This window comes from Rhinopithecus roxellana, chromosome 10 (assembly GCF_007565055.1).
Source record: "Rhinopithecus roxellana isolate Shanxi Qingling chromosome 10, ASM756505v1, whole genome shotgun sequence".
NCBI classification, from domain to species: Eukaryota; Metazoa; Chordata; class Mammalia; order Primates; family Cercopithecidae; genus Rhinopithecus; species Rhinopithecus roxellana.
Window position 1 is genome coordinate 80657166 of NC_044558.1, and position 16251 is coordinate 80673416.

Here is a 16251-nt window from a genome sequence, read left to right on the forward strand (position 1 = left end):
CAATCATGTCTCACTGCAGCCTCTACTTTCTAGGCTCAAGCGATTCTCCTGCCTCAGCCTCCCGAGTAGCTGGGATTACAGGCACATGCCACCAAGCCCGGCTAATTTTGTATATTTTTAGTAGAGAGGGGATTTCACCATGTTGCTCAGGCTGGTCTTGAACTCCTGGCCTCAAGCCATCCTCCCGCCTTGGCCTCCCAAAGTGCTGGGATTACACGCATGAGCCACTGTGCCAGCTGTTACCTCCAGGCTTCTACCCCAACAGTTGGACGCTGCCTCTAAGCCTCTCTTTCTCTCCTCTGATTCCTTTCCCACCACAGAATCAGTTCCTGCAGTGGTCTGAGCAGGAAGTGGAGAGAACACTCAAAATTGGAGACTTCGAGGATATATACAAAGCTGCAGGGAAAACAAAACGAAGAGTGAAGCTGCTCCCACCCCTGGGGCTGAGGGTAGGAGGGCAGGGAGTGTCGCGTGGAACCCGGGAGGAGAGAGGAGTCGAGAGAGGGCTGCCTTCCAGGGACCGTGACCTTTGCTCGAGAGCTGCAGCCAGCCTGTGTGTTTCAGTTCAGTGCAGTTGGGGTGTCACAGGCCACCCCAACATGCAGTGACTTGGAGGTGCTGTTAATGATACTACTGGGGCAAGAGGTATAAACTGGGGTGACTGCACCGTCTAAGGCGCAGTGGTCCCTGATTATCTGTTTCCTGGGCAGAGTGAGCACTTCCCTGACACAGGGCCTTTGCACTTGCCGGTTCATTTGCCAGAAATGTCCTCCCCAGCTCTCACCCTTCCGGTCTCCCCTCTCCAGCCTCCATCTCCCTGTGGCATTACCTTTTTATTTCTCTCATTAGCACTTAGCACCATCTATAATCATTATCTATTTATTTCCTTTAAATATGCTTATCAATATATTTATAAATCTCTCTCTCTCTCTCCCTTACTGAAAAGGCCTGGGCAGACCAGACGTGGTGGTTCACACCTATAATCCCAGCACTTTGGGAGGTCGAGGAGGGAGGATCACCTGAGTTCAGAAGTTCGAAACCAGCCTGGACAACATAGTGGGACCCCCCCCCCATTCTCTATTAAAAAAGATAAAAATTAAAAACATATTAGCTTGGCTGGGTGTGGTGGCTCATACCTGTAATCCCAGCACTTTGGGAGGCCAAGGTGGGTGGATCATTTGAGGTCAGGAGTTTGAGATCAGCCTGGCCAACATGGTGAAACCCCATTTCTACTAAAAAATACAAAAATTAGCTGGGAGTGGTGGCAGGTGCCTATAGTCCCAGCTACTTGGGAGGGAGGCTGAGGCAAGAGAATCGCTTGAACCCAGGAGGCGGAGGTTGCAGTGAGCTGAGATCACGCCACTGCATTCCAGCCTGGGCAACACAGCAAGACTCTTGTCTTAAAATAAATAAATAAATAAATAAGCAGGTGTAGTGGCACATGCCTGTAGGAGGTTGAGGGTAGGGGGATGGCTTGAGCCCAGGGGATAGAGGCTGCAGTGAGCTTTGCACTCCAGCTTGGGTGTCAGAACCAGACCCTGTCTCAAAAAAAGTAAGGCCAGGGCAGAGAGGACCTGCCTGCCTTCTTCCCCATCTCCCCCCAGGCCCTAGCACACAGTAGGCCTGATGCATAGTGAGTGCTCAGCAAGTATTTGCCACATGAATGAATGAATGATTGAGCATGTCCACCCCTTCTCTGGTAGTTAGGATAGGACCAGGTGGTCTCAGAAGAACCTTCTGGGTCCTGGGATAGGAGTCATCCTCCTTTCTCCAGCTGCTGTTGAGAGTGGGAGCTGATAGAAACTTCTCTTCTCTGGTGACCTGGCCCATGGAGCGGCCCATTAGCTCACGGCTGCCAGCTGGGTCCTCCCCACACACTTGCACCTTTGTCCTGGAAAGCACGTCTGTGTTGGAGGGTTAGTCCTTTTCAGAGAGGACATATCAGAGTCCCCAAGGGCCAGGGACAAAGGTGAGGATTGATTGCTATCCCTGAGTCAGGAAGGAAAGGCTCCTGAAGGGAAGTCAGTGGTCGGCGACTCAGAAACGTGTGATTTTGAAGGAAGACAGGATTTACAGGGCCTCTCTCAGTCTGTTCAGGCTTCTAAAACAGAGTACCATAGACTGGGGAAGCTCACAGACAATGGACACCTATTTCTCACAGTTCTGGAGGCTGGGAAGTCCAAGATCAAGGTGCTAGCAGATTTGGTGGCGGTGAGGTCCTGTGTCCTGGTTCACGGATGGCAACTTCTCTCTGCCTCCTTGCCTGGTGGAAGGGGAGAGGCAGCTCTCTGGAGCCTTGTGTGTAAGGGCTCTAATCCCATCAATGAGGCCTCTTTCCCCATGACCTCATCACTTCCCCAAAGCCCCACCTCCTAATACCATCACATGGTAATTCCGTTTCAACGTACAAATTTCAGGGGACACATTCAGACTCTAGCACAAGGGCTAAAGTCCAGGAGCGGAGGCTGAGTTTCTGGAGGGGGCTGTTTGGGGGCTCTGGAGACCTTCTCTGGTATTCACAATATTGCAGGGTGCATTTTGACTTACTGAAGAGAAACAGTTCCTAAAAACTCACTTGCAGCAGCATGAGAGATTCGCATTCTGATGAAAATCTATGCAGGCACCTCCGGCCTCAGAGCTGTTGCCCTGGCTGTTCCCTCTGCCTGGAATGGTCTTCCCTGGATCTCGACATGTTCCTGCACTTCCTGCAGGTCTTTGCCCAAATGTCACCTTCTCATTGAGGCTGTCTCCAAACACCCCATTTAAATAGCAACCCCTCTCCCCCAGTAGCATTTACACTATTGAGTTTCTCCCCCTAAAGCATGCATTGTCCTCTAACTGCCTGTCCCATGGAAACGCAGCATGCACAAACCACACACACAATTTGAAACATTTTATGACAGAGGACCCTGTTCTGAAAGAAGAAAAAAAGATAAAAGAATTTTAGGGGTCACATTTTAAAAAGTAAAAAGAAACAGGTGAAATTAATTTAACTTGTATATATTATTCAACCCTTGATATTCAGATAGTGTCATTTCAATGTGTGATCAATATAAGAATGTTGAGACATTTTATGCTGTTTTCATACAAAGCCTTTGAAATCTGGGATGTATATGACACGGCATATCTCATGTCAGACTAGCCCCATGTCAAGTGGCCCATAGCTACATAAGGCCGGTGGCTACTGTATTGGATTACACAGCTCTAATATCGTTTTGCTTTGTTTTTTGAGATGGGGTCTTGCTCTGTCGTCCAGGCTGGAGTGCAGTGGTGACATCTTGGATCACTGCAACCCCTGCCTCCTGAGCTTAAGTGATCCTCCCACCTCAGCCTCCTGAGTGTCTGGGACCACAGGTGTGTGCCACCATGCCCAGTTACTTTTTTTTTTTTTTTTTTTGGATTTATTGTAGTGACAGGGTTTTGCTATGTTGGCCAGGCTGGCCTCGAACTCCTGAGCTCAAGCAAAGCACCTGCCTCGGCCTCTTAAAGTGCTGGGATTACAGGTATGAGCCACCATGCTGGGCCCACAGCGCTAATGTTTTATAAAATCACCAATGATGATGTTTATCACGCATTGTTATTGCTTGTCTATTAACATGCAGGACTTGCGAGGCCAGGGGCTTGCTTATGGTCCCTGCTGGGTCCCCAAGCCCCCAACACAGTGCCCAGCACAGAGTAGGAGCTCAATCTGAACTGAATGAATCCAGCAGGCACACGTGAGCTCTCTTTCCTCCCTCACCAGCAGCGATCCAGGTGGCAAATGTGGCTAAAATGCTTTCCTGGCCAGGTGTGGTGGCTCACGCCTGTAATCCCAAGCACTTTGGAAGGCTGTGGCAGGTGGATCACTTGAGCCCAGGAGTTTGAGACCAGCCTGGCCAACACAGTAAAACTGAATCTCCATTAAAAATACAAAAATTGGCTGGGTGCAGTGGCTCACACCTGTAATCACAGAATCCCAGAACTCTGGGGGGCCGAGGTGAGCAGACCACCTGAGGTCAGGAGTTCAAGACCAGCCTGGCCAACACGGTGAAATCGCGTCTCCACAAAAATACAAAAATTATCCAGGCATGATGGCAGGTGCCTGTAATCCCAGCTACTTGGGAGGCTGAGGCGGGAGAATCGCTTGAACCTGGAAGGAGAAGATTGCAGTGAGCCAAGATCACACCATTGCACTCTCTGGGGAACAGAGTAAGACTCCTCCTCAGAAAAAAAAAAAAAAAATTAGCCGGGCGTGTGGCATGTACCTGTAATCCCATCTTCTCGGGAGGCTGAGACAGGGAGAATTATTGCTTGAATTCGGGAGGCAGAGGTTTCAGTGAGCCGAGATCACACCACTGCATTCCAGCCGGGGCCACAGAGCGAGTCTCCATCTCAAAAGAAAAAAAAATAAGGTTTCCTCTTCCTTTGCTTTTTACTTTGTCCTTTCTCACCCCCGTCTCTTCACTTTCCTTCACTTTCTTCCTCTTTTTCCTTTCCCTCAGCAAACAGCGTAGTGGTAATGTTCGTGCCAAGTCACTGGTTCACATCTCCGCTCTCTGCTCCACCAGGAGCCAGCTGTGCCTCCTTTAAGGAAGCCCTTCAACTTCCATGCAGCGTGTTCTGTTGCCCCTGGGGACGAGAGTGATTCTTCCCAGGCTGGGGTGGGGCACAGGGCATGCGGCTGCCTGCAGGGGGTGTTGGCTCCACCTCACACAGTCACCTCGGGAAGCATATGACCAGGATGAGCCCATAGAATTCTCATGACCACCCGAGGGTGCAGGCATGACTCAGACCATTCCCGAGCCACTGATAAGGGAGCCGGGGCACAGAGAGGCTGAGCAATTGCCCCAGGCCACCATGCCAGGCAGCAGCATGGCCCGGCAGCAGAGGCAAGCTTTTACCTTGGACTCTGGTAGATGTGGTTCATCCACACACACTGACCAGGGGCCTACTGTGGGCCACGTGATGTTCAGGAGCTGGGGGCACAGCAATGGACGAAACAGGCAGATTCCTGCCCAATGGAGCTTTTTTCATCCTAGAAGGGGAAGGAAGCCAATCAAACAAGCAAACGCCTGCCCTGGAGGGCGGTCGTTGCGCAGAGAGAAATGAAGCAGCCAAGGGGGATGGGGAGGGTCATGTGGGTGGTTTATAACTTTCCAAGGGTGGGCAGGAAGGCAGTCATTGCTGAGAAGATGACATTGGAGCATGGACCTGAAGGAAGGGAGGGTAAGCCTCCTGGGTGTTAGGGAGAGGAGCATTCCAGGAGGGGACCAGGGAGTGCAAAGGTTCTGGGGCCCGGGCAGCAGGTGGAGGAGCTCCAGGGAGGGGGGTGTGGCTGGAGCAGAGTGGGCAAGGGGAGGGAGGGGGATGAGGTCAGGGAGATGTGCCGATCTGGGTGTGTTTTGACTTTGTCTCTCTAGTATGAGATATGGTGATCTTGTGGGCCATGGTGAGGGCTTTGACTTTTACGGTGAATGAGGTGGGAGCCATGAAAAGGTTTCTTTCTTTTTGTTTTCTCGAGAGACAGGGTCTCACTGTGTTGCCCAGGCTAAAATGCAGTGGCACAATCATAACTCACTCACCGCAGCCTCGACTTCCTGGGCTCACATGACTCTCCCACCTCAGCCTCCTCAGTAGCTGAAACTAGAGGTGCGTGCCACCTTACCTGGCTAATTTTTTATTTTTTTATATAGCTGGGGTCTGGCTATGTTGCCCAGGCTAGTCTCGAACTCCTGGCTTCAAGGGATCCTCCTGCCTCAGCCTCCAAAAGCACTGGGATTATAGGCATGAGCCACCATGCTTGGCCATTTCTTTAAAATAACAGTTTTTATTGAGATATAATTTGCATATCATACATTCACCCATTTAGAGTATATAATTTGGCCAGGCATGATGGCTCACACTTGTAATCCCAGCACTTTGGGAGGCCAGGGTGGGAGGATGACCAGGATTTTGAGAGCAGCCTGGGCAACAAAGCGAGACCCTGTCCCAACAAAAATGAAAACAGGTGTGCATGGTGGCATATACTTGTCATCCAAGCTAGTCAGGAGGCTGAGGCGGGAGGATGGTTTGAACCCAGGACTTCAAGGCTTTAGGGAGATTACACCACTGCACTCCAGCCTGGGTGACAGAGCGAGACCCTGTCTCTTAAAAAATAAAAGTAAATAAAGCGTGCAATTTGATGGCTTTTTGTATATTCACAGAGTTGTGCAACCATCATTACCACCACTTTTACCATCACTTTTGGAACATTTTCACCACTCCGAAATGAAACCCAAACCTGTAACAGTCACTCCTCATTTTCCCCAGCCCCTGGCAACCACTGGTCTACTTTTTGTCTGCACAGATCTACCTACTGTGGACATTTTTATATAAGCGGAATCATATATGTGGCCTTTGTGTCTGGCTTCTTTCACTTATCAGTGTTTTCAAGGTTCATTCATGGTGTAGCATGCGTCAGCACTTCATTCCCTTTCATGCTGAGTCATATTCCAGTGTGTGGTTATGCCACATTTTATTTGCCTGTTCACCAGCTGATGGGGGTGGGGGTTGTTTTCACTGCTTGGCTGCTGTGAACATTTGCATCCAGTCTTCCATGTGGACACGTGCTTTCCTTTCTCCTGGGCACACACCCAGGAGTGGAACTGCTGGGTCTTAGGGGACCCCTATGTTTACCTTTTGAGGCTGCACCATTTTACAATCCCACAAGCACCTCATGAGGCTTCCAACCCCTCCAGGTCTTTGCCTGCACTCATTCTCCATCTTTGATCATGAGAGGACGCTGAGCAGAGGAGGAAAAGCATCTGACTTGATTTTCCAGGAGCCCCGTGACACCATGTTGATCATGTTTTGTTATCAGTACTCTTTCTTTTCTTCTGTATCTTTGACTTTCCCCAGGGCAAGACCTCTCCCTCAAACATGACGAAGTCTTTTTTTCCCTCCTTAAGCTGCCCTCTCTGCCACCGGAAGTGGCTCCCCTCAGCAAGGCCAAGGTGGCTCACGTGCCCTAGCACCCTGTCATCTCTGCCCTTCTCTCTCGTTGAGTGACAGCATGGCGTGACATGAGGGCTCTCCAACCATGGCCTTGCAGCCTTCTTGGGTAAGCACCACGTACATTTGGACCTTGAAGACTTGGTCATGAATCAGAGTTAGACTGAGTGAGATGGTCAAGGCAGGTCAGTATCAAGGAAGTGGGGGAGGGTGTCAGGGCCAGGCAGACCACAGACTTTAGTTAACTGGCTAATTTCTGAGAACTACAAAAGTCATTTAAGAAAAGGCAACTGCACAGCTGAAGGGTGTTGAAGGCCTTAAGGAATTCAATGAAGTGATATTAATTAATCAATTGATCAGTTACTTGATTAATACATGAGTTAATTAGCTGATTGAGTGAAGTATTTATTAAGTACCTGCTATGTGCCAGGCATTTTTCCAGGTGCCGGAGCTACATCGATAAGCGAAACAGGGTCAGCTTCTGTCTCTTGGGAGTTGGAGGAGATGAACAAGTAAACAGATGAGACCATTTCACACAAAACAAGGTGGCCTCACAGAGTGGGCTAGGACTCCTGTTCTCGACAGATGCAACCGCAAAGGCTTCTCTGAGGAGTAGGTTTCAGCTGAGCCCGGAAGAGGAGAGTGGGGAGCCATGGACGGATTTAGGGGAAGTGTATCCTAGACAGAGGAACTGTAAGTGCAAAGGTCCTGACACAAGAAAAAGCTGGGGACGCTCAATGAACAGAAACAATGGGGGAGACGGCAGGAGATGGAGGCAGGGAGATGGAGGCAGAGATATGGGCAGGAGCCAGGTCATGTAGGTCCTGGAAATAATGACAGCCCCCAGCTCAGTTGCACTGACACATTCCAGGCACTGTTCTAAGCACTGGCACGGTTTTTGACTTGTTTAATCCTCACGGTAGCCCTTGGAAAGTGGCTCTTCTAATCCCTGTTTCATAGATGAGGAGACTGAGGCACAGAAAGGTCCACACCACTTGCCCTAGGACTCCAATGTGGGAAACCCCTGGGCCACCATAGCCTCACCCTAGCCACTCTGACCTCCCTCAGGAGTTGGGCCCTGCCCCTTGGGGCACTGGACCATATGCGGCCTCCTTAGAGGAAGGCAGTGCCAGGCAAAGCTGTCTAACCAGAACATAGCAGATGCTCCGTAAATATTGCTTCAGGCCAAGACATGTTGCTTAAGGATGGCCCTGGGAGAAGGCTGCTTTCTTCTGGGGTTAAGTAAGAGGTTTAGAAAGTCTCCCTCAGAGCATTCAAGGACTGAGCCTGCCTTACCCAGGTGCTGGGTACACCACCCTCCTGTCCCTGTGTAACCCAGAAGTCTCTTGTCCTCTCAATAACTTCATTCAGAAAATGAGGGGACTGGCCTACGTGAGGGGCCCAAAACTCAAGGTGGGGCCAGTGTTGCAGGACCAGAAGGCAGGCCAGGTGGGGTGTGGGGGAGGACTTCAGGGGGGTGTGGAGGGCTTCAGGGACACACTCACCCATCTAAGGGCAACTGCCACTTAGTGCCAGCCTGCTGCTGTGCACCCTCTTCTGTTTTCTTTTCCTCCCTCTCTCTCCTTTCTTTTTTTCTTTTCTTTTTCCCAGGGTCTTCTTGTCACCCAGGCTGGAGTGTGGTGGTAAGATCAGGGCTCACTGCAGCCTTGAACTCCGGGACTCAAGGCATCCTTCTGCCTCAGCCCCCTGAGTAGCTGGGACCACAGGCGCATGCCACTATGCCTGGCTAATCTTTTAATTTTCTGTAGAGACTGGTCTCACTATGTTGCCCAGGCTGGTCTCCAACTAGTGGCCTCAAGCGATCCCTCACCTGGACCTTCCGAAGTGCTGGGATTACAGTTGTGGGCCACCATGCACCGGGCCTGTTCTGTTTTCTTGGAGCACTTGCCTGCAATTATCCTTCACTCATTTGCTCACGTGCTTATCATTGATTTCCCTCTGCTTTAGAAACCGGGAACTCGGTTTGGGTTAACTAAGCTTCCCTGTGCGTCAGTTTTCTTTTCTTTCTTTCTTTTTTTTTTTGAGGTGGAGTTTCGCTCTTGTTGCCCAGGCTGGAGTGCAATGGTGCTATCTTGGCTCACCGCAACCTCCGCCTCCCGGGTTCAAGCAATTCTCCTGCCTCAGCCTCCCAAATAGCTGGGATTACAGGCATGCGTCACTATGCCTGGCTAATTTTGTATTTTTAGTAGAGACGGGGTTTCTTCATGTTGGTCAGGCTAGTCTCCAACTCCCAACCTCAGGTGATCCACCTGCCTCAGCCTCCCAAAATGCTGGGATTACAGGTGTGAGCCACCACCCAGTTTTCTTATCTGTAAAATGGAGCCATTGTGTGCAAAGCACTAAGGACAGGGGCCGGCACCTAGAAGACTCCTCAGTCATTCATTCCAGAATATTTACTGTGAGCAGGCATTCCCTGCCAGGCCACGTTCTAGAGTTGAGGACGAGTGGGGGGCCCCGCCTCAGGGGCTGGCATCCCAGTTGGAGCACATGGTCAGAATGCAAGGATGCAAATGAATGTGAACCTGCCAGGGGGTGCTCAGTCATAGGGTGATGGTGGCACCAACGTTATGAAGGATAGAGCCAGGTGGATACCTGGGAGAACAGAATTGCCTGTGCAGGGTGTACGAAGGCCCTGCGGTTGAAGCCTGCGGGGCTTCTTCCAGGGACAGTGAGGCTGGAGATGGACTGGGGAGATGAGGGTCCATGGGGTGGTGGCGGGGCATGTGGATCGTTGTAAGGGCTTTGGAGTTCCTGGGTGGGCTGGCGAAGTCCTAATCACTGTGACCAACCTTGATGATGGTCCCGATACAGGAGGGGGAGGAGGAGGGAAAGGGTGAGAGGCTCAGAGGGGAGAGCTGGGAGGAGGGGAGACATAGGTGGGGGAAGGGGAGGAGGAAGGGGAAGGGAGCAAGAGGGTGATGGACTCAGGCCCCATAGACATTTTGGCACAGCAACCACGAGGCCTCCTCCGCTCCCGCCCCAAAACGGAAGCGAGGCCGTGGTGTCAGCTGCAGCATAGCGGGGCGTGTCTTGGCGGCCATGGCCCCGCCCCCTGCCCGTCCGATCAGCGCCCCGCCCCGTCCCCGCCCCGGCTCCGCCTCTCCCCCGCCCCCGGACCGCTCAGGCCCCGCCCCTGCCGCCGGAATTCTGGAGCCCAAGGAGGCCCGGGGGCGGTCTGGCGGCGCCGGCTATGGGGCATAAAACCACTGGCCACCTGCTGGGCTGCTCCTGCGTGCGCTGCCGTCCCGGATCCACCGTGCCTCTGCGGCCCGAGTGCCCGGAGTCCCCGCCTGTGTCGTTTCTGTCGCCGTCCCCGTCTCCTGCCAGGCGCGGAGCCCTGCGAACCGCTGGTGGGCCACAGGCGCGCAGACATGGGCGGCCCGGCCAAAGCGCGCTGGGCTGCCGCGGCGCTGGGCGTCGCGGGGTTGCTGTGCGCGGTGCTGGGCGCTGTCATGATCGTGATGGTGCCCTCGCTCATCAAGCAGCAGGTCCTCAAGGTGGGTGAGGGAGCCCCCGGCGTTGTCCGCGCACGGACCCGAGCTGTTGAGCTCTGGGCGCCGAGGAGGACCCGCGCTTTGCGGCCAAGTGCCTTAGCATGGAAGAAGAGAGCCTGTGTTCAGGGGACAGGGCGGGAGAGACACGCGCATAAGCATTGCGGTGGGTGGGCGACCGCAGCGGGATCGGCGCCCGGGCCGCAGAGCACGAGGGAAGCCAGGTGCATCGGGAGGGGGCCGCTGACCGCCTCTCCACCACCCTCACCTCCCAAGACTGAGGCTGGGGGGCAAAAGGGGAACCCAGGGGCTTTGTTGGAGGCGCAGGCCAGGGTTGGGGAGCCCTGGATGGGAGCCCACCCGGAGGCCTGACCCCCCCCAAAGGGTCTGGGCGCCCACGACAAATCAAGAGTGTGGACGGGTTGCTTCCGTGGTGCCGCCCGAAGGAGCCCCGGAGTGCGACGCCTGCTTTCACAGAAGCCGGTAGCAGGGTCCGGTAAAATTAGAGCTGCACTTGTATCCTGTGAGCCCGGGAGGACAGGAACCTTCTGTGAGGCCCACGTGGGTGCCCAGCTCACATGGTAGGTGCTCAGCTGAGCATCCTCCGCTGCCCAGAATCCCCCCATAAGAACCCTTTCCAGGAGGTAGAATGCGCGACCCTGTTCTCCCTGCTCACTGCCTTCATGATTCAGTCTGGAAACTATAAGCCGCTTTTCTCCCCAGATTCATGCAGAGACAGGCACCAGCCCAAGGTCCTCTGAGTGCACGCAGCCTGAGGTCTTTCCTCTGATCCACACTATTGCCCTTTCAACCAGGGAGACAGATTAGGCGGTCAGCTGGTCTGCAGATGGACAGACTCTGCCCTGGGTGCCAATGTTTGAATGAGCCTGGAGTTAGGGAGGGACTTGGAGATTGCAGAGTATCACATTTGAGCTAAAAGTCATTTAGAGTTGTGAAGCCCTGGAGCCAGCACCTGCAGTGGAGGGAAGGGGAAACTGGGGCTCACTGTTATCAAAGTTCCAGCCAGATGCTGAGCTGGGGTGAAGATGTGGACATTGTCACGCTAATGGACATCTTTTCCCCCTTGGCCTGCCTCTGTAGACTGAGTTTCTTAAGAACGGCTCCTTGTCCACATTTCATGTCTGTTCCCTCATTTAAGAGTGAATGAATGAGTGAATGAATGAAGCATACGTCTGCTTAGATCTGGCTGCCACTTCTTGGCACCCAGCTAGCTGGCTTTAAATATGGAGCAACATGTGGCCCTCTCAAGGTCTCTGGGTGAGCAGTTGTCTAGGGCATCTTGGCCATGTTGTGTCTATTTTTGATTTTTCAAATCTTATCCTGTCAAAGTCTGTAGTCTGATTGCAAAGAGGTCCCGGTGGAGGGTGACACTGTCTCTGGGGATGGCAGGAAAAGCAACAGAATGGCCTCTTCCTCCCCATGACAGCTCAGAGTCTTTCTCTGTTACACTTTGGGAGTTTTATTTCTGTGGCCTACTCATACTGAAACGTGTGTGTCAGTGACAGCCTTGTGGCTGCTACAGTGCCAGGACCCCACAGTGTGTATGCAGGGTCCCTAGAGGGACTGTCACTCAGGCAGTGTGAGCATGTGACCCTGTGCTGTGAGTGAGCACCTAGTCTTTTGCTTTGGGAGTGTGGGGGTGGTGGGATTTATGCCAGGTAAAGAGTCTCGCCAACTCAGTTATTTGGGGGCTTATTTCAAGGTGTTTTCTTTCTCAGGATGTCATCAGGTTAAGGATGTCAGTAGGATGTGTGTGTGTGCGTGTGCGTGTACCACACATGCATGCACCACCAAATTTCCCCACTCCTCTCCCGGGCTTCTAAAGAGGAAAACCACATTGTCCTCAATTGTCCTGGAGCTAGGAGCATCTGGCTTAAAGTTGAGCAGGAGCCTCCCAGCATCCTTCTGTGGATATCCCAAAGGCTATTGGTCTGGGGCCGAGTGGCGTGAAGGCAGGAAGACACGCCCAGCCCAAGACGGCCACTTCTGGAACCACCCAGGCTGGAGCAGCGGCCAAGTGCCTTAGCGTGGAAGAAGAGAGCCTGTGTTCAGGGGACAGGGTGGGAGAGACACGCACATAAGCAGGGACTGCCCGCTGGTGTTTTCTTTGGCTGCATGAGTCTGTGTGCAACTTGAATGGGAGGCCTTGTGCTTTGATTTTTTTAAATATGCTTTTTGGTTAGTGACAGGAGTCCCTGCAGTTGGCCCTCTGTGTCTGCAGGTTCTGCATCCATGGATTCAATCAACTGCAGATTGAAAGTATTCAGAAAAAATCCCCCCAAAATAACAACAACAACAAAAAAGACATAAAAACAATACTGTATAACAACTATTGACATAGCATTTACATCGTATTAGCTATTATAAGTAACCTAGAGATGATTTAAAGAATACGGGAGGATGTGCATAGGTGATATGCAAATATCACAGCATTTTATGTCGGGGACTTGAGCATCTGCAGGTCTCGGTATCTGGGGGTCCTGGAACCAATTCCCCTCTGACACTGAGGGACGACTTTATATAAAATATATGAATACTTGCTCGTAAAAAAAGTTCAAATGGAGGAAAAAGAGAAAGTTTCCCCCATTTTATTCTCCTCCTCAGCTACTATCACCATCATTGGTGTGGATCTTTCTAGACCCTTTTCTGTGTACCAAGAGCCTGTATGTATACATATCAATACATATATTTTACATAACTTGAACTAAGTGCAAATGAACTTGAACATGTGTAATTATCTTGCAATTTGCTTTTCAATTCAAAGATATTATCTGAAAAATTTTCCATGTCTCAGCAATAAATGTACCCCGTGTTTTCCTTCATCACTGCTGGTATTCCTTTGAATGGTTATAGACTTGTTTACCTGTTTCTCCGACTGATCATTTTCTCTGTCACAAATGACAGCGATATCCCGACACATCCCTCTTCATGTGGTTCATGAACATTTCCATAGGGTGGATTTCTAGAAGTGGGGCCTTGGGAGCAGGTGTGCTCAGTTTGAGTTTTGAAGATTATGGCCAAATTGCCCTCTGCGCAGCTCTGTTGCTACATCCACTCACAAGGTATGGGACTATGCTACTTCCCCTATCTCTGCCATCACTGGTGATTACTGATTTATCATTACCATTTTTTGGTAGCCAAGTTCCTGTGTGTCTTTGGTCCTCCAAGGAAGGCCTAGCTGGTGGACATGGGGAGAGGCCCCTCACTGGGTTGCAAAAAAGGGATGGTCATCTTCCAAGGCCTCCATCTTCAATGATGAGCTGGAGTGAAGATGTGGATATTGTCACACTAGTTGACATCTTTTCCCCCTTGGCCTGCTTCTTTAGACTGAATTTCTTAAGAATGACTTCTGTCCACATTTCATGTCTTTGTCCTTGTCACAGAACCTGGATGTGTGCCCCCAGGAACCATGTCTTCGTTATTCACCAGATCACCAGAGGTCAGGAGTTTGAGACCAGCCTGGCCAACATGGCTAAACCGCGTCTCTACTAAAAAATACAAAAATTAGCTGGACATGGTAGTGCATGCCTATAATCCCAGCTACTCGGGAGGCTGAAGCAGGAGAATAGCTTGAACCTGGGAGGCTGAGGTTGCAGTGAACCAAGATCGCACCACTGCCTTCCAGTCTGGGTGATGGAGTGAGACTCCGTCTCAAAAAAAAAAAAAAAAAAAAAGAAGAAACTTAGATATATGTCTCAGCATGGGTAGGCCATAATTGAAAAAAGCTAATTACTAATCAAAAAAAGTAATTACTTTTTTACTACTTACTAAATGAAAAAAGCTCTGGTACTATTTATGTTAAAAAAAAAAAAACCCACCAAACAATATTCTATATTTTCTTTCAGTTTTTATTTTTATTTTTGTAGAGACAAGGTCTCACTGTGTTACCCAGGCTGGTCTCGTACTCCTGGCCTTAAGTGATCCTCCTGCCTTGGCCTTCCAAAGCACTGGGATTGTAGGTGTGAGCCACCGTGCCCTGCCATTATTTTCTTTTTTTCTTTTTTTTTTTTTTGAGATGGGGTCTCGCTCTGTCACCCAAGCTGGAGTGCACTGGCCAGATCTCAGCTCACTGCAAGCTCCGCCTCCCGGGTTCACGCCATTCTCCTGCCTCAGCCTCCCGACTAGCTGGGACTACAGGCGCCCGCCACCTCGCCCGGCTAGTTTTTTTTGTATTTTTTAGTAGAGACGGGGTTTCACCGTGTTAGCCAGGATGGTCTCGATCTCCTGACCTTGTGATCCGCCCGCCTCGGCCTCCCAAAGTGCTGGGATTACAGGCTTGAGCCACTGCGCCCGGCCACCTGCCATTATTTTCAATGGCTTAATGTTAGAATACGTAAATGTTGAAGTTTGGGAAAGGTGAGACTAACCAAAGTGGATACTCTCATGAGAGAAGGCAGGACACTGGGGGTGTGGACAAAGGAAACTTAATACTTTATCTGTAATGCTCCTATTTTTTGTTTTAACAAAGAAAATGTATCCACATGCTACGTGTTTGATTAAAAATTACAAGGCCAAGCATGGTGGCTCACGCTTGCAATCCCAGCACTTTACAGGGCTGAGGTGGGAGGGTCACTTGAACCCATGAGTTCAAGACTATCCTGGGCAACATAGTGAGACCCCATCTCTACAAAAATAATAATAATAAAAAAACTAAGCTGGCACATGGTGGCATGCACCTATAGTCCTAGCTACTCAAGAGGCTGAGGTGGGAGGATCTCTTGAGCCCAGGAGCTCGAGGCTGCAGTGAGCTGTGTTTGTGCCACTGTACTCCAACCTGGGCAACAGAGTGAAATCCCATCTCTTAAAAAAGAAATTACAAATGAATAGATACATAGCTTTCCCCAAAGACTGGCCGGATGAATGCGCCACACAGACTGAGGAGGCACACTGCAAAGGGGCCCCGTGGTCGAGGTTGCTTGGAGAGGCTTTGGGGAAGTGCGACCCATTTCTTCTCCCTTCCACTAGTGGGGAGGATTGGAGACAGGTGTTTGGACGGACACACTGAGGGCCGCGATTGTGAACTTCACGGCATCCACTCACGGGCGGCTTACTGTGCACCAGGCAGGGTGCAAAGCACCTTTGTGAAAATCGTCTCGTTTAGCCCCTGCAGCGGGCCGTGACATACGACTTGTTGTCATCAGTGTCCGTTAAGGAGAGAAGATGAAGAGAGTAATTTGCCCCAAGTGACCTCACTGGTGCGTGTGTGTGTGTGTGTGCATGCGTGCACGTGTGTGTGTGTGTGTATGAAGGTGTCTGTCTGTCCCAGAGGCAGATGTCGTGAGAACAGGGACTCTTGCTCCCATTCCCTGGATCTGAGCCTGGCGTGCAGCTGTGCTCAAGTATGTGGGTGAGTAACGAAGGCCCAGTTCAGGTCCTGGGGGGCACACATCCAAGTTCCCGTGTGTCTCTGGTCCTCCAAGGAAGGCCTAGCTGGTGGACGTGGGGAGAGGCCCCTCACTGCAGCTGGGCTGCAGGGAAGGGGCCATTTTCCAAGGCCGCCATCTTCAATGATAGGCCTCATGGCCTTCTTCCATGTCCAGGAGAGAACCTGGGTCCCCTCTGCTGTCTTTAAGCTGGTTTTCTAGTTGGACTCAACCTCGGCTGCCTTGTCCTGCTGCTGGGCTGCCCCCGCCTATGGTCCCTGTCTCAATAAACGGCACCGCCATTTGTTTCCCCAGGGGTAGAGGCAAAAACCTTAGGTCATCTTTGCCTGCATGCTTTTTTCCTGATACCCCTGTGTCTGCTGAGG

The 16251-nt window shown here is 51.4% G+C and overlaps 1 protein-coding gene across 6 annotated transcripts in view; it reads left to right on the forward strand.

Moving 5' to 3' along the window:
- The window catches only part of SCARB1 (scavenger receptor class B member 1), a 113540-nt gene that overhangs the window by 15493 nt on the left and 81796 nt on the right, over window positions 1–16251 (forward strand). For 4 of the 6 annotated variants that reach the window (XM_010368418.2, XM_010368419.2, XM_030938757.1 and 1 more), the window contains exon 1: window positions 10115–10487. The exons of the other annotated variants lie outside the window; for them this stretch is intronic. In XM_010368418.2, coding sequence (XP_010366720.1) covers window positions 10362–10487 — 126 coding nt within the window. In that variant the 5' untranslated portion in view covers window positions 10115–10361. Of the gene's footprint in view, window positions 1–10114; window positions 10488–16251 lie in introns of those variants that run through there. 6 annotated transcript variants of the gene reach the window in all.